We start from the raw sequence: 23,265 nt of genomic DNA on the forward strand, positions 1-23,265 counted from the left end.
TCGGCCCGCCGCGTCGCTTTTTAGACACTTTGATTATCGTTCTGCTTGGGAGCACAGTCTGTACGCAGCTCGGCCTGCGGCCTTCGCGTGCTTGGGAACACTCTGCCCGCAGCTCGGCCTGCGGCCTTCGCGTGCTTGGAAGCCTCTCAGGCACGCTCCGGCCTTCGGCCCTCCGCGTAGTTACTGTGAGAGTTGTAGGTAAGTTGGAGCTTAAACACGACCCAATATTAAAAGTGTCTTGAGAAGCTCACGACGGGCCTGCGGCCTGCGGCCTCCGGCCCGTCGTTTCGCTTCTCTAAGACACTTTTACTATTGGGTCGTGTTTAAACTCCAACTTCCCGGTCCGCCGGCGAGCCGATCAGGGACGCTCCGGGCCTTCGGCCCTACGCGGAGCTCGGCCTTCGGCCTTCGCTGGGTTTCGAAGCTCCGCGTCGGGCCTTTGGCCCGCCGCTTCGCTTATTTAGATACTTTTTGTTATTGTTTTCTTGGGAGCACAGTCTGCACGCAGCTCGGCCTGCGGCCTTCGCGTGCTTGGGAGCACTCTGCCCGCAGCTCGGCCTGCGGCCTTCGCGTGCTTGGGAGTCTCTCAGATACGCTCCGGGCCTTCGGCCCTCCGCGTAGTTACTGTGGGGGTTGTAGGGAAGTTGGAGCTTAAACACGACCCAATAGTAAAAGTGTCTTGAGAAGCTCACGTCGGGCCTGCGGCCTGCGGCCTGCGGCCTCCGGCCCGTCGTTTCGCTTCTCTAAGACACTTTTACTATTGGGTCGTGTTTAAGCTCCAACTTCCCGGTCCGCCGGCGAGCCGATCAGGGACGCTCCGGGCCCTCGGCCCTACGCGGAGCTCGGCCTTCGGCCTTCGCTTGGTTTCGTAGCTCCGCGTCGGGCCTCCGGCCCGCCGCTTCGCTTATTTAGATACTTTTTGTTATTGTTTTCTTGGGAGCACAATCTGCACGCAGCTCGGCCTGCGGCCTTCGCGTGCTTGGGAGCACTCTGCCCGCAGCTCGGCCTGCGGCCTTCGCGTACTTGGGAGCCTGTCAGACACGCTCCGGGCCTTCGGCCCTCCGCGTAGTTACTGTGGGGATTGTAGGATTTGTAGGGAAGTTGGACCTCCGGCCCGCCGCGTCGCTTTTTAGACACTTTTTCTTATATTTTCTTGCTTGGGAGCACTGTCTGTACGCAGCTCGGAACTTGGACCGGAGCAATGACCGTCGGGCTGTAGAACGCTCCCTCAGGCTTGTAGGGAAATTTGACTTTGTCCCCTCTCGCCGCCGTTTTTGACTTTTCCAAAAATTTTTTTTTCTCATTTCTATTTTTGGCCCCCGCTCTTACCACGTGCCAAATTTGAACGCGCTCGGACCGAAAATAAAAAAAAAAATTTCAAAGTCGGCCATTTTGAAATTTTGTAAATGCCATTCGATGGACCTCAGATAACTGTACAACATTAGTTTAAGCACTATTAACCTTTTTCCGACCGTTACGGAGCTATGGGAATTTAAAAAAAAAAACCTCCATACAAACTGGTAGGGAAATTTGACTTTGTCCCCTCTCGCCACCGTTTTTGACTTTTCCAAATTTTTTTTTCTCATTTCTATTTTTGGCCCCCGTTCTTACCACGTGCCAAATTTGAACGCGCTCGGACCGAAAATAAAAAAAAAATTTTCATAGTCGGCCATTTTGAAATTTTGTAAATGCCATTCGATGGACCTCAGATAACTGTACAACATTAGTTCAATCACTATTAACCTTTTCCCTACCGTTACTGAGCTATGGGGATTTAAAAAAAGGACCTCCATACAAATTTCAATTGGCCTTCAAAGGGCGCCATTTTGAATTTTTCAAAATTTTCTTTTTGTATACTAATCTTAGGGTGGCTGTCCACCCGTGTGCAAAATTTCAGCGCGCTCGGACCATTTTGAAATTTTTCAAAAAAAAAAAGTCGGCCATTTTGATTTTTTTTTAATGCCATTCGATGGACCTCGGGTGACTGTATAACATTTGTTTGAGCACTTTTCACTTCTTTGTACCGTTACGGAGCTATGGTAATTAAAAGAAAAACCTCCATTCAAATTTCAATTGGCCCTCAAAGGCCGCCATTTTGAATTTTTCAAAATTTTCTTTTTGAATAGTAATCTTAGCGCGACCGTCCACCCGTGTGCCAAATCTCAGCGCGCTAGGACCATTTTGAAAATTTTCAAAAAAAAAGTCGGCCATTTTGATTTTTTTTTAATGCAACTTTTTCTACTCGGATACCTGTATGACATTTGGTCGAGCACCCCCCGGCTATCTCTTACGGTTTAAAAGTTGCCATACAAAATAAAAGTGGCCAGTTTTCCCACATTTGTAGCACTTTTCAATTTTTTTTTATTTCATTCGAATCGAGGCCACTTGGAGATTCTATGACCAAAATTTGAGCTCTCTACGACAAACTTGAAAAATCGTCAAAAAAAAAAGTCGGCCATTTTGAAAAAAAAATGGTGGCGTCAAAAACTGCCCAGGGTCCTCTATGACATTTGGTCGAACACTCCCCGGCTAACTCCAACAGGCCGTCCAACATTTTTTTACCCGGAACCGGTAGACCGACGGTCTGATCTATCCGGGGTCGCAGGACCAAACTCTATACGACCACACCAAACACTGCCACCTTCAAATCCCCCTTCTGCCCATTTTTTGAAAAATGTCAGTCGGGTTGTAGCTTTATATTATATAGAATAAGGAATTACAAAGGCAGCCTTTATTACTACGCTTACTGAGCCACTAAATTCATTCCCTGAATAACTCGATAACAGTAAGAGAAAAGACAATATTTTCTTACAGAAATTAATTGTAATTTACCTAAAGAACCGTCCCCTAATATTAACGGAAATCAATAAAAATTCTTTGTAGATAATAATCTACCCAAACTCGAAAACCAGGCAAGCACAGAGTAAACTCTCTTTATAAAGCAAGTTGCGTAAGCCTTTATTTGCACTAGGTCCATTTATTTATCTACGTATATATTAATATGTATGTAAGTTCATTTATTGTATCTATATATGTTTATTTTATAATAGAATCAACTTGTATTTAATCATTAAAATCTCATACTGGCTTTATAATGGCGTCCACCAGACTATCTCTGTTTTGCCCAATGGTTGACTGATAGAAAAATTGTTAATTTGTGCAATAAAGTTCAAATAAATAAATAAAGCTTTATTCGTTTTTGAGCCTAAGATATGCGATAACAGACACACAAACGTGAAAGTAGAATTAAAATCTCAGACACTTTCTTAATCGTTACTTCTCAACCACAGAACACCCCACTAGAAGCCAAATGCAAGCGATATTGTTCGAGACGCAAATCACCAATCCTTGCGGGGTGAGGCGGGCGCGCACGGTGCTGCCATTGGTCGTTTCAAATAATGGCGCGCCTTTATGATTAGCAGTAGGGATGGGAATGGGACATGTCTATTATAGACAATGGTACCGGTACCAGTACTGTGGTGAATTTGTTTTGCAACAAATTATAATATTATAATTAAATTATAATAAGGCCTAGTTACCCTTCGGGTTGGAAGGTCAGATGGCAGTCGCTTTCATAAAACTAGTGCCTACGCCAAATCTTGGTAGTAGTTTCCAAAGCGGACCCCAGGCTCCCATGAGCCGTGGCGAATGCCGATGCCGGGATAACGCAAGGAGGATGATAATTGTGATAGCATCTCAATAAAAATCATTCTAGTAACTAATAACTAAACTGTGCATTTTTACTTACGTTTACTAAGTTAAATAACCAACTAAATATTCTAAACTAATCAATGAACTAAATACCACTACAGACTCTACAGATTCTAGATAATTATTTTTTTTTTGCTTTGGAAACAGATTTTTATTATTATATCCATGTCTTTATAATCTATCTACCTAAATTACACTTAATAATAATTATTCACTGATAATTATTCACTATTACAAATCTGCTTTCTTTTATATTTCATAAAATGGTAGCACATGGTACGAACGGCAGTACGAAGTTCCCGCAACAGACATAAACTAACATGGCCCCATGCCTAGTCGTTTACGTGAAAGGGATAGCATATCACATTGTTAACTCGGTAAAGAGGGATGGACGCGCCTCGGCGCCGCTCAGCACAACCATATTGACCAGTATAAATGAACTCCGCGGACAATAAACAATATTCAACAAAATAATTAATTTGACTTAACTGTGGAATGTTGTTCCATCTTTTTTACATGTAGAAGTGTTAGAAGACTTGCCACACCACTTTATGCTGTAAGAGACCATTGTTTGCAACCAAAATTGATTATTTAAGATTTTTTCCCGAGCGGACACGGACACTGTTAGCGGGTCGTATACTTGGGCGCTACTGATCGGTGTCGCACGCGTTCAAACTTTTATAAACCTGATTTGTCGTATGCTTGGTGACCGCGAGTCGCCCTGTAAGGGCCATCTTGTTGTATTGATCTGTGTTCTCAACGAAAAGAGAAGACAAAATTGTAAACATACTCGCAATGATGATAAATAGATTTATCATTTATCAGATCAGTAATTTGTCCGAAGTAACAGCAACTTGGAAAAAGTTTCAATGTTAATTGAATTCAAACCAATAGGGATGTGTGTGTAACATTACTGTTGGGTACTAAAAGTAAATTTTATTGGTCCGCAATTGGTGAAATAATTTTGAAATACGTTAGTGCGGGATACAAACGTTTAAGCGTTTCTTAGGATAAGCACAGCATTTATAGTAGCAAGTTTTGAATCTATTTTTTTTTATTAATTAGGTAGGTAAGGAAAGTCTACCATATTTATTAAATAATTTGGTTTAAATTTCAATACCTCAAACTGTACCTACATGGTGGGTAGGAACAGGTTAAAATAAGCACAGCATTTTTAGCAGCAAGTTTTGTGTCTATTTTTTTTATGATGTAGGTAAGTATGTAACTAAACTACTGTATTTAAATAAACCAATAACTTTCACTTTGAAGCCATGCCACTATCTGAAGAAAACACTAATATACTACTTTTAAATTTGACATTTTTGTAGGTAGGCAGGTTTAATTACTTACTAATTTGTTTGTTTTTGGTATAGTATAGTTAAATAAACAACGAAACCACCTAAAGTAAATCACATATCGATTGCCAATTTTTTTGTATCTTATTATAATGGCAATCCACTTAGGTCTCATTCTGGTCAAAGTGGAGAAAAATCATTATAAAATGTAAGCGAAAACAAATATTGGACAATTGAAAAGCGAGTATAAAAAAAAAAAATAAAAACGATTTTTGAAACGTACATATTTGCTTGAAAACATCGATCTTGAGTCACTTATTAGTATCAAATTTTTATTTATTAAGTGAAAACTGCCACTTTGCTAAATACATAAACAAAAAAAAAAATTAGTGATTTTCAAATTAGTGTTTCTCAAGAGAAATAGCTAAAAATATTTTTTGGAAAATAAAATAAACGTTGGTCAATACAGAGATTTAGAACCTATATCAATACGAAAATCGAAATATTGTTTTGCAGTTATAGGATCACTCCGGATCAGTAGTGTCGTAATAAAATCTTTACAACAAGAACTTGTTTACCGAATTATGTCATTAACAAAATATAATTTATTCCCAAAGGAAGAAACTAAACCAGTATTGTTCTAAACCTGTATTGTTCAGTTCTGACTTTTATACCCTTTCTTCAGGATTTAACTGTTTTTCTTTTAAAAAACATGATCTAATAAGAGGTAATTTATTTATTCAAGATGTCATAATCATAACACTAGCTCTTTCAATAACTAGCTCGATTAACTGCAGTTCCGTAATAAGTAAACAAAATCAGTTTAAAACACAGTGGGTACAAAAATATTTTCCCCTCACTAGCTCGGAAACACGTGTTTTGTCCTTTAATACCAGCGGGTAAAAACGCATTTTATCCACTAGTGGGTAAAGTAATTTGACCTTGAATAAAGTCAAATTAACTGCTTTGAAATTGATAAGAGTAGGTGAAGGTAGTAATAAAGATGATTTACCACCTGTGGAACTACTGGAAGCGGTGATAAACGCATTTTATGCGTTGTAGTTTCCTCGCTATAGTGAGAGGAAAAGTTTTGTGTTACACTCGGGTGCAAATGTATTTTACTTCTCGTGTGTTAAAAAACTCGCAAGTTCAGGATTCTATTCTCGAACCACTCGCCTCGCTCGTGGTTCAACTATAGAATCCTTTCACTTGCTCGTTCTTCAATTCCACACTCGGCGTTAAAATACAACTTTGCCCCCTTGTATAACAAATAACTATTCTTCAAAGCAAGATTTTTTACATGATAATGCAGAGCCCTCAGGGCCTTACCGACTTTAATGATCATAACAACGCCAGTCCATTCAGGTTTTCAGAAGGTCCCGAAATCGGTGCACCATGCGTCGGCCGTGCAGCCCCATCATCGCTGTTAGTAGGACCAAATGTAGGAAGCACAATGTTGTGGTATCGGCAGCCCGAAGAAACTTCACTCCGAATGGTGGTATGAAAGTTGGTCAGCAGATTTCAATCCGTTATCTCTGAAATAATTCACAGTGTTAAAAGATGGCTAGGTAAAACGTATCCCACTTCTGAATTTAGCATTTTGGTTATATAATGAAACGTTTTTATTTTATGCTTGTATGAGAGATCATATCAATTCAATTATGCGACCGAGTATGTTAAAGGGGTATAATATGCAGCCTTTTGTCTAAAATAATAATCAACTTTTTTACTTCAAGAAAGGTAACTAACTTCCAAGGAACAAATTAGCTTTACTCAAATGTCATATGACCTGTAGTGACTACTAATATGATGAAATAACTAACTTCCAAAGAACAAATTAGCTTTACCCAAATGTCATATGACCTGAAGTGACTAATATTATGATAAAATAATTGTAAACATTTATTTGTATTCTCCATTTAAGCGATCCTAATTAAATTTGTTTTTGGGATAAATTTAAATATGTAATTCAATTGGCAAATATGGGACATAATAAAACTGCGTTGGTTATAAATCAATGACACCAAATACCAATTATATATTTACTCGTTAGAAACACATCAAATATTCAACAAGGGAGTAAAATCATAAACATGGTTACTATTAAGTTACGTATAATGAAATAGTAAAATATGCTTATTTTTAATTACAATTTCATTAGTCAGTTTCATCAATTTATTCAGGTAGTTTTCATTAATTAATTTTCATAGTTAAATACGGGTAATTATTATTAAATAATCAGACATAAACAGGGTTGTAGAGTTGTTTATAACGAAACACTAAAACATTAACTTTTTAATTACATTTTCATTAATCCATTTCATAAATTAATTCAGACAATTTTCATTGAATAAATTTATAAATTAATTCAGGTATTTATTAAATAATCAGATTAAGGTACTTCAAATAATTTCATAAACTAATTCAGACAATTATTATTATTATATAATCAGATTAAGGTACTTATCTCTGTTCGTGGCGCTGGTAGAACTAAAAGTGACTGCTCGCCGACGAGCAGTCCCTTTTATAACCAGTCCAGGTAAACTTGCCAGACCGACCCGGTTTCTTTGTCTACCGACATTATTGCCATAAATTTAAATGTTTGAGAGAAACGTACCTTAAAATGTTACAATTATTAAACATTATAATGGCAAATCCAACATGTGCATATTGTCCCACAGTCGCCTTGCCAAAGAAGCTGAAGCCAACATGGAGGCTGTTCACCCGCCCATATTCCTGCGGTTCGTGAACCTGCTCATCAACGACGCCATCTACTTGCTCGACGAGGCGCTTGGCAACATGGCGCAGATCCGGACCATGCAAACTGCACAGTAAGCAAACACAACCATCTTAAGGGATGATTTAGACGGTACGAGATCTCGCATGCGACTTTCACTACATTGCGGCGTTTTATTCGGCCGGCAGGATTGGATGTAACCAGCAATGTATCTAAAATCGCATGCGAGTTCGCGCGTCGTCTAATAAAACTATGATAATTCTGCACTAACTGTAATTAATGCTTATTTGTTAAAAACTTTCGGTTATAAATTAATTCCAAGATAACTTGACAGTGTTTTTGACTGTCCCAATGGTGCATATGTTGTTTTAAACATCAAACTTCTACGAAATTCTGACGTTTATATTATAAAATAGCCGTCAACTTAACTTTTTATTTACAATTCGGCTCTACCTAAGGAAATATGTGTTTCTCGGTGTCAAAAATTTCCATTTTTAATATTTTTTACAGGGAATCAGGCGCCTGGACCAACCTATCCGCACAAGAGCGCGAGCAGAACCTCGGGAACCTATCCCACATCGGGATGCTAGCTCGCTTCGACAATATCCTGGGGCGGGACACTATCCGCACGCTCGTGCGGTTGACGGCACATGCTCCGTACGTGTTCTGCCATCCTACGCTGGTCGAGCGCATCGCGTCGATGCTCAATTATTTCCTGCTACATTTGGTTGGGCCTAATAAGAAGAATTTAAAGGTACGTTGCTCTTGGACTGTATTTGTTAAAGGCAATGATAGATGCTTATAGTTTTTGTCTGTCATCTTTGACCTACGAACTGTAAAGTACTCAAGTTTTAGCACTTGTCCTACATAGCCATGCTGGCTCGCTACGACATCCTAGGATGGGATACAATCTGCATCCTCGTGCGTCGTCCCACTTTAAGCACTTCGTTATAGTATTTTGACATGTATTCTTTAATTTTAACAACTAAACTGTTGTTTGCAGGTGAAAGACATGAAAGAGTTCGAGTTCGACCCCGCCTCAACAGTACTGGACATTTGTCGCATGTACGTGGAGCTGGGCAGCAACGAGCGGTTCTGCGCCGCCGTGTCTGACGACGGCCGCTCCTACTCGCCTCAGCTGTTCACACTAGCCGAGGCTGTCCTAGGTCAGTGTTGTGTTCTATATCTATACTCTACTACAGCAGTGCTGACATCTGTACGTGGGGCAACAGATGAGAAAACACTAGCCGAGGCTGTCCTAGGTCAGTGTTGTGTTCCATACTCTACTACAGGGGATATCAGAAGAAATTGAGGATTGACCACATGTTGCAAGTGATGCAGCCTTGCTTTTTTGGCGCTTAATATTTTAACTGCATTAACATGTTCAAGGGAATCACCAATGACCTTCACATTTTATTTCAGAGAGATCTTTTAAGTTTTAACCTCTCGTGTGCCGGAACGTGGATCCACGTTCGTAGGTATTGAACTCTAATTAAAATTAATTAGAATTCAATATCTACTAACGTGGATCCACGTTCCATACGAAAAGTTAAACTACAAATTATGCTAATAATTAAATTGATATTTTTCTGCATTACAGTCCGTATTGGCGGCGGTTCCCTAATCGGATCCCTGCAAGAAGTGGCCCAACGTGTAGCCGCTCTAGCGGAACAGAGACAGCGCGACGAAGAGATCCTAGCCAACGCGCCCGAGGAATTCCTCGATCCTATCATGAGCACGCTCATGCTCGATCCTGTGACACTGCCGTCCTCGCGTACTACTATAGACCGCACCACCATCGCCAGGTGAGACATTCTAAAATGACACTATTATAGCTAATCTACCCGCCGGCGCTTGCCCATCAGCAATGAGCAGTGATCGCAACTATGGGAGTAAAACTTTAACAAAACTTGCTAAGTGGACAGTTTAGAGTACTTACAGCCATGAAAATATTAATATCTTTGTAGTAATGTATTAGAAATCTTGGATTCAGGTATATAATCAAATTTAATTCTGATCTGAAAATAATAATCTTGGTTTTGTTTTAAATTTATGTCAGCTCTAAGGTTTTGTTAATGTTTTACTCCCATAGTTCCGACCACTGGCAATGAGACGAGGCGATCTGCCAAGCACTGTTCTAGAATAATTTGAACAAAAGAAGCGCGATGAACTGGGTCACTGTCGACAGATAGTATACACTTAGTATCGTGTTAGCTGCCCTAGCCGAACAGAGCTCATGCTCGACCCCGTGACGTGACCCTGCCGTCCTTGCACACCAAAATACTTAGATTTTTATGGCCATATTGCCCATGCAAAGAACAGATAGTTCATGGACCTCTTCTAGAATCAGTGTAGCAACGCTACCTGAGCAGAGTCAGTGTTAGTTAAACAGGGGCAGCGCGACGAAGACATTCTCGATGACATGACAACACTGTGGTGTGTATTAAAATGGATGCAACTGAACTTTACTTTAAATCATTACTTCTCGCCTGTGCTCATACCGATGCGGGAACTACAAGGACCACACCGCATTTAAGTAATTTCATAAGTACCCAAATTACCTTCTAATATGTTTCATTTCAGACACTTGCTAAGTGACCAGTCGGATCCCTTCAACCGATCGCCGCTATCCATGGATCAAGTGAAGTCCAACGTCGAACTAAAAGAGAAAATCCACGCATGGATCGCCGAACAGAGGCAGAAAATTGCTCAACCCCGGACCAGCGACACATAAATTTTACAATTTTGTATGTTACATGTTAGTCGACATACTACGCGCTAGTATTGTCATAGTTAGTGTTTAGTGTTGTACCGTTCTTGAGAACTTACTCATTTTTGTGTAAAGTCGGAAAAATCGTAACTGAGAACGGTAGGAGTTTTAAGGTGCGTCCAGATTTCGCGAATTTTATAGAGTGTATAATACAAATTCTGCGTACTGCGTGTATATTGAACGACACTCCGAATATTACATGTAAAACTCGTGCAAGATTCTAGCTCAAACACAAAGGGGCTTGCAGTACCTTTGACACATTAATGATATAATAGTAAATATTGGGGGACACCTTACACAGATCAACCTAGCCCCAAACTAAGCAAAGCTTGTATCTACTATGGGTACTAGGCGACGATATATACACACTTATATAGATAAAAACATACTTATATACATAAAAAACGTCCATGCCTCAGGAACAAATATCTGTGCTCATCACACAAATAAATGCCCTTACCGGGATTCGAACCCGGGACCGCGGCTCAACATTGACACTATTACACGTAATCTTATATTATATTTAAAAAATCGCCATATCTGGACGGACCATGAAATTGGAAAGCCTGTAAAGAATGCAGTAAGTTTATTAGAATAACATTTTATTGGGTAAACATGTCTGGATTATACCATCGATTTTCACTATTTATCAACTCTTTTTGTCAGTGTTGACGGTGGCACAGACAACTTTTTAGACACGCAAAGCGCGCTATAGTTAGCCACGCGGTCATTTGAACTTAGCATAAGTTATAAAATAAGTTTTATACTTGTAAGTTGGTTGTGTGTAGGATTTTCTTCACACCCGTCCTCAAGTACAGCGTATAAGGGTAAATTTGTGACGGCGTCCCAATGTCCATAGCCGGATATCCACCGATCGCCGATTCCCTTTGCATAATAATCTTGCATTGCATTAGAAAACTAGTTCATCGTAATGTGTACAGAAACTACAGAACACTGTACATAATTAAATGCTACCAAACCTTTCAGAATCGTTCTGTGGATATCACACTATGTACGATTTTAGGTTTTAGAAGCCTTAAGAGCATTCAGCGAGCAATGTGTACGTTCAGTGTTGTAGAAAAGTAATAAAATTATCTTTTGGAATGCTGTCATACATTGTGACCTAATGCGCTTGACTAAAATGACAGACATATAGCTAAATAGACGTCGCATTTACAGCGTACCAAAGAAAGGTTAAAGTGACATTGACAACGTCACAAGGGTAATAATAATACATTTTGTGCTGTGTTAGGATATAAATTAAAACGGACCGTGTAGAGCAATCGTCCTGATTTAGGTATATGTCTGTGGCTAAAACTGCCATGAGCACCCAGAAACAGCCATAAGTAAGGACCCATTTACACGGTGTCATTATATTGCGGTGTTTGATTTAGTGTGCTGAATTGTATGTAACCTCGATAGTCCAGTGTCACTAAAATCGCCTGCGAGCTCGCGAGCCGTCTAAATGAGCATTTTTTCTGAACGTTAGTTGTAAAAAATGTGATGTTTACATGTCAAAACACTTGTTCTTATAAAATGACTGTGTTCGGCCAACATTCCCCTATATGATTTTCCATTCACTCAAGTGAATGTAACAAAATTATAACGACGAGAATGGTGCAATTTTATTTAGTGAACTATTTTGTGATAGCTATAGTAATATAGGTTGTTAAATTTATTTGTAAATCAGAATGTATTTTTCGTTTAAAATATATTTATTATAAATTACTTAGGTATTGATAACTCCTTAATTATTCAAAATTAAAATGCACTGAATATTTATTTAAGTGATAATTATATATTTACTATTGTATTTATTGATTTAAATGCCTACGATTCGTCCACTGACCCCCTTTTTAAACAATCGCTGGTTAATAACAACTAAGGTGACATTTTTGTGTGCGCGTTAAGCACGTATTGTATTTTGAATTGTCGTTTGGTACTACGATCACGAGGCACTAAAATGTATATTTAAAAGAGCGTTTAATTATGAGATCTTTAGCTCTGGACCTACTTCTAAGGTAGTTGATAACACAAAAACGGTAGCACTTATTAAACCTAACATGCGAAATACTTTGTAGAACTTCATAAAAGCAATGCATGTTCTACACGTGCCATTAATAATAATTATGTATATGAATTTGCCAAATTGTCATTTGGATATCAACTGCCAAATAACTTATGTGTACCATAGCCGCAAGGCAGACGCCACTAGCAGTATTGAGCGATAAGTATAACGTAGGAACCTACTCTGAAATCTCTGAATTTATGCCTTGTGTTCATTTGTTTGCATTTTATGTTTCAAGCAAATTGGGAATGCGGCACAGCATCTGATGAATGTCATGTCAATAAAACAGAAAACATATTCAGCATTTTTATTACACCTTTTTAGTGTCCTCTCTCAACATCTATCGCAGCATAATCGGCAATTGCCAATAGGAAGAAGCTGTAAGCCGGTCGAACTAAACAGCGATATATGTGAGGAAACCCTTTATCAGTTCTAATAACTCCTGAAAAGACAAAAGGCATTGCTGACATCATGCTGAAATTCCGTCAAAATTGTTTCTTTCGCCACAAAATTTCTTATCGAGACACGCATGACATTCTTACTCGAAATACAAGAACGACATACGACCTACCCCAACGAACTAAAAGTTAACCATTAGAAAGTAGTTCATTACAACGTTTCTCGCTTAGATAATCTGCATTCTCTTTTGACCTAATGATGGCCAAAAATGCTTTTTGCGTACATAAGGTGTGGCCACAGTATTGCATTTGGCTACTTCATGGTTTTCTCAGTGCACTTTTTGGTTCCTCTCTTGTTATTTTTACAATGTGTACAGCCCTTAAATAATGAATCATTTTTATTGGGTGAATAGAAGTTACTGTAAAAATATAAATTAGAGAATAATATAAATAAAAATTATTGTCCTGATTGTATTTTTCAAAAATTTTGTAGATTATTGTTGGATTTTTGTTCATTTGCTGAAGAAACGTAAACAATATCTATGGATTGGAGGTTGGATGTGGGTTGGATGGTGGATGGAGGAAAAATGAATGAATGAATGGTTACCAAAGACAAAGCAACTTGACATGGCGGAGTAATCAGCTGTTAATTGCAATGCCAACGAATATTTGTAAATTGTTTAATTATTCGTGATTGTTTATTGTTCAAATATATTTTTAAAATTATTTTTAAGTGTAAAGTTCCAAATGTGTTAGTGATATTTCTTATCTTAAAACATTTATTGCAAGAAACAAAAATAATGGCGCGGTGTCATCTGTCAGCTTCATTCATCCATTGTAGTTCAGAAAAAATGTGACTTGTGTGCTTTGTAACTCTGTTTTTATTTCTCGGGAGCTAGGTGAACATTTAGTACGACCGTTATACGATGGTTGCTCTTAGTTTTGTACGAAATGTATGATATAACGTTGCATAATAAACGGGTACTCGTACAAGAAAGGATCGTATATTGAGGCCTATGAGATTCCTCGACATTCGACAAAGAAGCCGAGCGGCGTCAAAGAGCAACCTTGGTTGTTTATGTGAAGTGTCAGAGTGCGATCGTTTGGTGAAAAGAGGGTTATAAGGGCCGACAACAATGTCGGGGCGGGTGCGGAACAAATCGGACTGTCCCGTGGGAAAGCAGGGTCCAATGCGGGCGACGTTGCCGGTGTCGTCGGTGATGAAGGGCGGCGGATTGAAGAAGAGCACCGCCAACAGCCCGACGCTGTCGCCCACCAACGTGTGGCGGCGGATATCGCCGGATCACGCCCTCTCGGGCCAGCGCAGCCCTGGCGCGGTTAACTATAAAGGTTTGTACTTAAAACGCTTCTTCTACATTCTTATTATTTTACTGGGCCCTATCCCACGAAAATTTAAACATCAAGGTATCAAATTGTAGTACAGAATAATATTCCAAGTTGTGTATTTATCCATGTAAAATATTCCAGTAAATTTGTCCACATAAACCAAGTAAAATATTGGAAACTATACTACTATTTTCTCCTGGCTAATGGGACAGGATTATTTCGGAATAATAGCTTAGATCAACACTGAGTAAACCACATCCAACAAGCTTTGGGTCATACTTCTTTGTACAACCTATGTTGACATCATTATTATACAGTTATTCAATTAGATTTAGGTTCTTGAATCTCTTCGAAGATTAAAGTATCAAGTTTCTAAATATACAAAGGCCACAAAGGCAAACAAGATCACTACAGGCTCATACAAGTTCAAACAAGTTTGCATACAAAACATGGTTGTAGCAAGTGTGATTTGAGTCATCATAACAAAGGTGTAGGCATAAAAATTACTGAGGTTTCACTCAATAAACTATTATACATGACACCATGCGCCCAAAACTCTTTAGTTAACAGGTCTCTTATGAATCGGCTCCGGGTGCTATGGGCATTACCAATCACCTCTGCCTGAGAGTTTCTTTGGTCTTTGAGTAACATTCCTAGTTTCTTATAGCCATACATACTCTTCTTGTAAACTGCTAGTTTTATCACCAGTGGAATTAAGTTCTGTGTGAAATGCTATAGTGTAACAAATACCCCACAGAAAATTATCCTTATTAATATGTATTAAAAATAAAATCATTCTATGCTTTTCCATGCAAAACTTTATTCTTAGAAAACAGATTTTTATAGTCATCAAACCATTGAGGTATAATGTACTAGAGAGGACACGGCGAACAAAAAGTTTGCGCTACGAACATAAGTCCAGTGGACTTATGTTGCCTCAGTCAGTCTCTGCGCGTGGTGGGAGGAGGTTGTCTCACACAAATAAAATGAAAAGTTGCCTTCCTGTGCTATAAGATACTGTTGAAGCCATACGAGAAAATCTAATAAAAGTGACGGTGTCGGTGTCACATTTCATCGGTTAGTAGAGAGGCTATTTTGATCTAACTTAATTTAAGTAATTATTATAATGAAGGGACGGGGACATGACATGTAGGTAATAAGGTATAATAATTGTGATCATATTTTGTTTTCAATATATAATATAAAAATATTTATTTCAATTTATAGTTTTGAATATTACACGGTTCTAATACGAATTTTAGTCGATAATATTATACAATAAGCATGATTTTGAATTATTTCTGAATTATAATTCTCATTATTGACGAAAAATAGTGACACCAAAACTGAAATAGTATTTAATGCAACCGATGTTTAAGGGAGGTAAAACAACGTGAATGGCGCGATTATTATTCTGAGTGACAGAAACTTACAAAACTAATTTTATTCAAAGGAAATTAAAATTTATGAAAAAAACAATTACTTATTTTTATTTCACTGAGTAGAAATTAAATTTAACACAATGTATAATAGTGCTAAAAGTAAACTACTTAGTATTTCACACACAAAGTATAAAACAAAGGTCTACACTAAAAGTGTCGCGTCTAGGTGGTCAAGTCTTACTCTATGACACGGTTCGCTTCACGCGCATGCGCCTCGCGCTGCCGCCGCTGCCGGTCGGCGCACAGAATATGTTCGAGTTGTCATTTCTAGTACGTAGTTACATCTCGGACACTGGCGATCAAATATATGAAAGAGGCGCGTTCCTAGCACACATTCTAAACTCGTGTAGGTGAACGCGTACCATGCTTGTATGAGTGAGATATGACAGGTCGACTGTTCGCGTTTTTGACAGGCGGTAACTGTCAGGTAACCGACAGGGGGTGGGCGGCACTTTCAGCGGGGAGCGGGAGTGGCCATACTGTACGATAGTACTCTTTATTATACTGTGACGTAGTACATAGTAGTTCAATGCATCAAACAAGAAAGAAATATGGTTATATTATATAATTTAATTATTTCAACCATCACACTGCAACTCAGCTGTAACCTTAATGTAATATTGTTAGAGCAAGAGTTTAAGGTGTTATAAATATATTCTTTGTAATTTATTATTATTTCCTTAAAACTGGTAATATGCCAAGTGATGTAATGGTGCTTCTGGCTGAAAACATTAGAATAAACCTAGTCAGGAAATATTTTTTATTTATAAAACATAATAATATGATGGGCCCTGAGGAAATGATTTCTAGTACTTGTTCAAGGGACTAGCCCACTGCCACAGTTACCCAATCTGTGTTTTCCAGTATTACTACAGTATATTTCATATGCAGGTAAAGGGAGGTTTGGCGCGAGTGTTATCAGACGCACAGCTTCATTGGACACACTGTACCATAAAGGCCAGTGGTCGCGGGATTACTATCTACATGCAGGGCAGCTACAAGTTGATAAATCTACTCAAGTAAGTTATATAAAGATACTATTGGGTTACCATTAAAAAGCTAATCAACTATAGTCCAAAGACTCCAAAGCCTAACTAGAAATGGGCCAAATATGTATTTGGTAATTATTTGGCTTATCAGGTAAGTTTTGGTTTGGTAAGATCTGAACCTAACATCTGGATAGTTTGTAATAATGCTTTTTCCTGATACGACAAATTATGACGCTAAAAACTCTGATTATTATGAAATAGACATACGAAACACTATCTTGGCATGGTGACCTCAAAGATTATCAAGAAATGTGTAAAATGCAACAACAACATCTATCTATCACCATTTTTAATTTTACATAACTATATCTTATACCTGACAATTGTGGCATAGGCGAGAAGCTGGCAACCTGTCACTGCAATGCACAGAACACCCCACTAGAAGCCTAATGCAAGCGATATTGTTCGAGACGCAAATCACCAATCCTTGCGGGGTGAGGCGGGCGCGCACGATGCTGCCATTGGTCGTTTCAAATAATGGCGCGCCTTTACGATTAGCAGTAGGGATGGGAATGGGACATGTCTATTATAGACAATGGTACCGGTACCAGTACTGTGGTGAATTTGTTTTGCAACAAATTATAATATTATAATTAAATTATAATAAGGCCTAGTTACCCTTCGGGTTGGAAGGTCAGATGGCAGTCGCTTTCATAAAACTAGTGCCTACGCCAAATCTTGGGATTAGTTTCCAAAGCGGACCCCAAGCTCCCATGAGCCGTGGCGAATGCCGATGCCGGGATAACGCAAGGAGGATGATGATTGTGATAGCACCTCAATAGAAATCATTCTAGTAACTAATAACTAAACTGTGCATTTTTACTTACGTTTACTAAGTTAAATTACCAACTAACCAACTAAATATTCTAAACTAATATTGATTAGTTTAGAATATTTAGTTGGTTAGTTGGTTGGTTGTAGTGTTATTTAGTTGATTGCAACTAAATAACACTACAGACTCTACAGATTCTAGATAATTATTCACAATTACAAATCTGCTTTCTTTTATATTTCATAAAATGGTAGCACATGGTACGAACGGTAGTACGAAGTTCCCGCAACAGACATAAACTAACATGGCCCCATCCCTAGTCGTTTACGTGAAAGGGATAGCATATCGCATTGTTAACTAGGCAAAAAGGGATGGACGCGCCTCGGCGCCGCTCAGTACAACCATATTGACCAGTATAAATGAACTCCGCGGATAATAAACAATATTCAACAAAATAATTAATTTGACTTAACTGTGGAATGTTATTCCATCTTTTTTATATGTAGAAGTGTTAGAAGACTTGCCACACCATTTTATGCTGCAAGAGACCATTGTTTGCAACCAAATTTGATTATTTAAGATTTTTCCCGAGCGGACACGAACACTGTTAGCGGGTCGTATACTTGGGCACTACTGATCGGTGTCGCACGCGTTCAAACTTTTATAAACCTGATTTGTCGTATGCTTGGTGACCGCGAGTCGCCCTGTAAGGGCCGTCTTGTTGTATTGGTCTGTGCTGCAATGTCACAAATTGGATTTCTTTCAACCCCTTTTTGCCAAGAGTTGCCCTAAAACTTAGTAGTTCATGTGCTCTGCCTACCCCTTTATGGGATACAGGCGTGATTGTATGTATGTATGATATCTTATACATTTAAACAAGCAATTCTTGTATACTTATTAATTTTTTATATACCGGCGATCTCGGAAACCGCTCTAACAATTTCGCTGAAGTTTGTTATGTTGGGGTTTTCGGGGGTGAAAATCGATCCAGCTTGGTCTTAGGTCCCGGGAAATTTCGAGTTTTAGCAACCGATCCATAAGGATAAAAGTGGTTAAACATGTACATAAATGTGTATAAACAAATAACCTGTCATAGCACCGTTATGGGAAGTAACATTGTGGTATCACTTGATTGAGAACGGCACACATGTATTGTACATATTCATAATGATAATTGCCTGCCTTCTGCTGCTGGTGGCCTAGCGGTAAGAGCGCGCGACTTTCAATCCAGAGGTCGCGGGTTCGATCCTCGACTCGTACCAATGAGTTTTTCTGAACTTATGTGCGAAATGTCATTTGACATTTGCCAGTCGCTTTTCGGTGAAGGAAAACCTCGTAAGGAAACCGGACTAATTCCAATAAGGCCTAGTTACCCTTTGGGTTGGAAGGTCAGATGGCAGCCGCTTTCATAAAACTAGTGCCTACGCCAAATCTTGGGATTAGTTGTCACAGCGGACCCCAGGCTCCCATGAGCCGTGGCAAATGCCGGGATAACACAAGGAGCATGATAATGAACTGCCTGCCTTCCTGCGTTCCTACCTTTTCAATTAACACATTCACTACCAGACAAAAAATGCCGCACTACGTCAGAACCCGTTATCCATAACCGCCCGCTTGTTTGGCAACAACCCGCCCAGCGGGTTGTCCGTCATCTGAGAAACGTTCACGAATGCCTACCAGGCGAGTTCTTGGTTGCCAAAGTGAAACTGGTAAATGGCTACCAATGTTCAGTAAACAACTAGCAACTAGGGAACAAATCAAATTTTTTGATTTGCTCTTTTTCAAGTAGTCACACTACCTATGTTAATTATAAACTGAAATAGATATCATACACGAAAGAAAAAACGGCTAGGCCCACTGGTGGCCGAGCCGGGAATCGAACCCGGGTCTTCAGCTTACGTGGTCTAGTGGTAAAGACGTTATACGGGTTCGATTCCCGGCTCGGCCACCAGTGGGCCTAGCCGTTTTTTCTTTCGTGTATGATATCTATTTCAGTTTATAATGTTCAGTAAAGTTACAAGAATAATGATTTTGTTTCCAGACTGACGAAGGCGGCGGAGCGTCAGGGCGGTCCTCGAGAGGGTCCGACGACGACAAACTGGACAGATTCCTGCGCAGCCGTCTGCAGCGGCCGCACAAACCTGCTACCTCAGACTCGGCGCACTCCATGAGCCCTGGCTTTTGTAAGAACCTTTTCACACTGCTCTTTCGGAACGAACTCTGATGCACCGAATTTTAACCCGTTAAACTTTTCGCATACAAAATGACATAGTAATATCAGTCACATCTTGTGTAGATTGTGCAGAATCTCGTTTTGTATGCAAAAATCGTATGGCATAAGTGGCATAACAGATTGGCTCCGCATCTTTGTTTGCTTATCGCATTCCATAGAATACTTTGACTTCAACAAAATCTGTTAATTTGAAAATCCATCAGACATTCTGAACAAACCTATTACAAACATGCATAAACTCACCCTTGTATCCCTAATAAAATAGGTAGGCACAGCATGTGATCAAGTTTCAGCGCCACTTGTAGGAATGATTTAAAAAAAAAACCAAATATAAGAATTAAATGACACTCATGGAAAAATTCTATTAAAAAGATCCATTTTGCACATGAAGAAGATTTACTCTTTCTATAAAGAAATCTATAAAATGAATATTCAACATATCAGGAAGGTTTAATTTGTTTTTCTTCCATCAGGGTCACGTTTCGGTAGCGGTGGCGTGCCTCTAAGGGCGGCGCGGTCATCTGTAGAAGGTCTGAATCAGGAGATCGAACGACTGGTCCTTCACCCGGCCAGCGGTACCCAGACGCCACATCTCGACCGGCTAAAAGACAAGGTACAACATAGGTTTTAATACATCTTCTCTTCTTTATATCCTGTTACCCTCTGGGTGTAGGGCTCGAATCATATTTCTCCTTTTACTCGGGTCTTGAGCAATTAGGGTAACCTCCTCCCACCCCATGGCCACTCCTCCTCCCACCCTGAGTTCTTGCTGATCCGAGCGACGCTATGTCGATTTAGGGCGGCATGGTTTCCGCTTTCCGGGTATATTCCAGGTGAGGGTACATAAAACAGAAAATAGAACATAGCTTAGGACAACTCACAACACCACGCTCTACTCGTAATAGCAGCGATGATCTTCTGACAGCTCGTGCCGCGCCAACTTGTGACGTGACCAAGCGACACCGACCGTAGGGCTTGACACAAGCAAGCACCACAATTGGTTATCACTACGAGACATAAGGGGAGCCTGATCGTAGGACTAAGGCCTGATTTAGACGGCGTGCGAACTCGATGCGATTTTAAGTACATTGCTGGCTGTTGAGGTTACATACAATTTTGCACAGCCATCAAATACCGCAATGTATTAAAACTCGTATGCGAGTTCTCGTACCGTCTAAATGGGCCCTTAATCTACCATTCAGTCGATTGTCAATGTCACCATGGTGAAACAGTAGTCCACTTAAGACGGCCACCGGCTATCAGTTCGCTGCTTCAATGTTATGATTGAAAACACTCGACATAGTGACAAGATAAGTGGTGTGGTTAACAATCCAACTAAACTGCTCCTGTATGTTATTTCGTCCTAAGAAACTGATTACTTCTCTAAATTTCAGGTGACGCCCGAGGGCCACCGCGCTCCGCTAGCCGAGCTTCTCAGACGCTCCGTCAACACCCAAACACCGCACGACCTATGCCATACTGCTCACTCATCAGGTAAAATGAAAACACAATTTCCAATCTTTCTATTATTTATTGTTTAGGACGCCTCGTAAGCCAGCGTTCCCACTTAAGCGTTGCGTGTCTTGGGCGCGCAACGGACGTCCGCGCCACGCCACCTGAATGTAATTCAAAAAACGTCTCCTCAGTACATTTTGTATAGGAAGGACGTAAGACGCGCCCCAGGTGGCGTGGCGGCGGCGTGGCGCGCGCCGCGCCGCTTGGCGGCGCGTCTTACGTCCTTCCTATACAAAATGTACTGAGGAGACGTTTTTTGAATTACACTGAGGCGGCGTGGCGCGGACGTCCGTTGCGCGCCCGAGACACGCGACGCTCTGATGTGGCCGGTCCCTAAGATCTGCAAACGGTTGGCGTCAATCTAAGACTATTTGACTAAGTTCTCATGTGCAGTTGTGCACCAAGTATTTTTTTCTATCTCTCAAGTATCTCTTCTCAAATTATTGCCTTGATCGAGGATCCAATAAAGGCGATAAATAAAATATTTCGAAGGCTTTTATTTATCAATTGTTACTATTTATATTCAGTATATTACTATCTTAGTAGAACTGTCAGCTGCAAAATGTGTTCACATTTTTTTATTAAAATTATAAAAACATACTTACAATTATTATTTGTACTCATGTAAAGAGGTACTTCGCATTTACGATTTTGCGGCGAACTAACATGGATTTCGTGGTTCTTAATAATTATGGTTATCATAATATTTCTTAAATAGGGGGGTCTAGCCAAGATGACAATAGTGTCAATCGTACATCGACAAACGTCAAAGGAAAAATCATATCACTATTTCTAAATAAGATTTGATTGCCATTTTCTATGAGCACTAGTAATCTTGGTTACGCCATCTTCATCTGATGTTGTTGTTTTTTTTATACGTGATATGTGAACCATGACTTGTGGGTTCAGATCCACCGTCCCGAGGGTCTCTCAGATCGCTCTCCAGCAGTGGCTCCGCAGAGCTACTAGCCGCAGGTCAACACACGATTCTCAGCTTATAGTGACCCTGGCAATGATGCATACACTGCACTTAACAAATGCTTTCATCCAAGCATGACTTTTGTTTTGTTGTTTTGTTTAGACTTGAAAAAATCGTTAGAACCCTTATAGATTTCTAATTATTGTCTAAAAACAGATTGTATTGTGTAACTAATGTTGTCCAATGTAACTTGTTGCTCTGAGACCAATCTACACATTGAGTTCACACATACAAACGTAAGTTACTCAGTAAAGTCTTCTTAGACAAAGACGAAAATACATTTCGAATAATATTTTAACAACCCATTTTACTTTGTTATATCATATTAATATTATATTCAAGACATCCAAAAGTTAATGTGAAAATTATTGAAATAAGAAGTAATACTTTATTCAGTGCAAAAGTATCATCTATTCGTGATATTGTGATAATTATGTTTGTATTTGTTTATTTATTTGTTCATAGTTTGGCTTATTTTAAGACAATCAATAATTAGATAATAAATTAACTATAAGAGAAGTAATGTTCTTGGATTTGTCCTAGAATAAATATGATTTTTTGCATAAAAAAGTGCTGAAAACCTTTAACAAGGAAAAAGCGACTTTGTAGTAAACTTTAGTGTCTTGCTTAGCGTAGTCAGTCCACAGTTTTCTGTGAGGCAGATTATAGATTAAATCTAAATTATGAGCCTCTAACGGCCCAGCCACGACATTGGTCTAAGCGCGACAGCGGTGAGCGGCAGCCATACGTGCGAATGAAAAGTCCCATCGCTGTGTCTCGCTCCAGTGTATGGCCGCCGCTCACCGCTGCCGCACTTAGACCAATGTCGTGGCTGAGCCGTAAGGTATTATTCAGTATAAAGTGAAGTAATTGAAAGCTTAGTTCAAAAGATCTTATGGGGGAACCTAATAGTCATTAAGGTTATGGTTAATCTTATGAACTGTGCAAA

The 23,265-nt window shown here is 39.5% G+C and overlaps 2 protein-coding genes across 2 annotated transcripts in view; both read left to right on the forward strand.

The window, feature by feature from the left end:
* The window catches only part of LOC125230207 (ubiquitin conjugation factor E4 A), a 32,595-nt gene extending 19,717 nt beyond the window's left edge, over positions 1–12,878 (forward strand). The window contains exons 12-16 of the mRNA XM_048135291.1: positions 7,688–7,837; positions 8,254–8,497; positions 8,747–8,909; positions 9,344–9,548; positions 10,327–12,878. Coding sequence (XP_047991248.1) covers positions 7,688–7,837; positions 8,254–8,497; positions 8,747–8,909; positions 9,344–9,548; positions 10,327–10,477 — 913 coding nt within the window. The 3' untranslated portion in view covers positions 10,478–12,878. The remainder of the gene's footprint in view (positions 1–7,687; positions 7,838–8,253; positions 8,498–8,746; positions 8,910–9,343; positions 9,549–10,326) is intronic.
* Positions 12,879–13,640: 762 nt separating this feature from the next.
* LOC125230530 (protein FAM117B-like) lies at positions 13,641–22,353 on the forward strand. The gene is made up of 6 exons (XM_048135712.1): positions 13,641–14,329; positions 16,660–16,787; positions 19,631–19,772; positions 20,296–20,435; positions 21,217–21,316; positions 22,247–22,353. The coding sequence occupies exons 1-6, from the start codon at positions 14,116–14,118 to the stop codon at positions 22,336–22,338; spliced, it is 816 nt and encodes a 271-aa protein (XP_047991669.1). The 5' UTR covers positions 13,641–14,115; the 3' UTR covers positions 22,339–22,353.
* Positions 22,354–23,265: the final 912 nt, after the last annotated feature.

Source organism: Leguminivora glycinivorella, chromosome 10 (assembly GCF_023078275.1).
Source record: "Leguminivora glycinivorella isolate SPB_JAAS2020 chromosome 10, LegGlyc_1.1, whole genome shotgun sequence".
Taxonomy (NCBI): domain Eukaryota; kingdom Metazoa; phylum Arthropoda; class Insecta; order Lepidoptera; family Tortricidae; genus Leguminivora; species Leguminivora glycinivorella.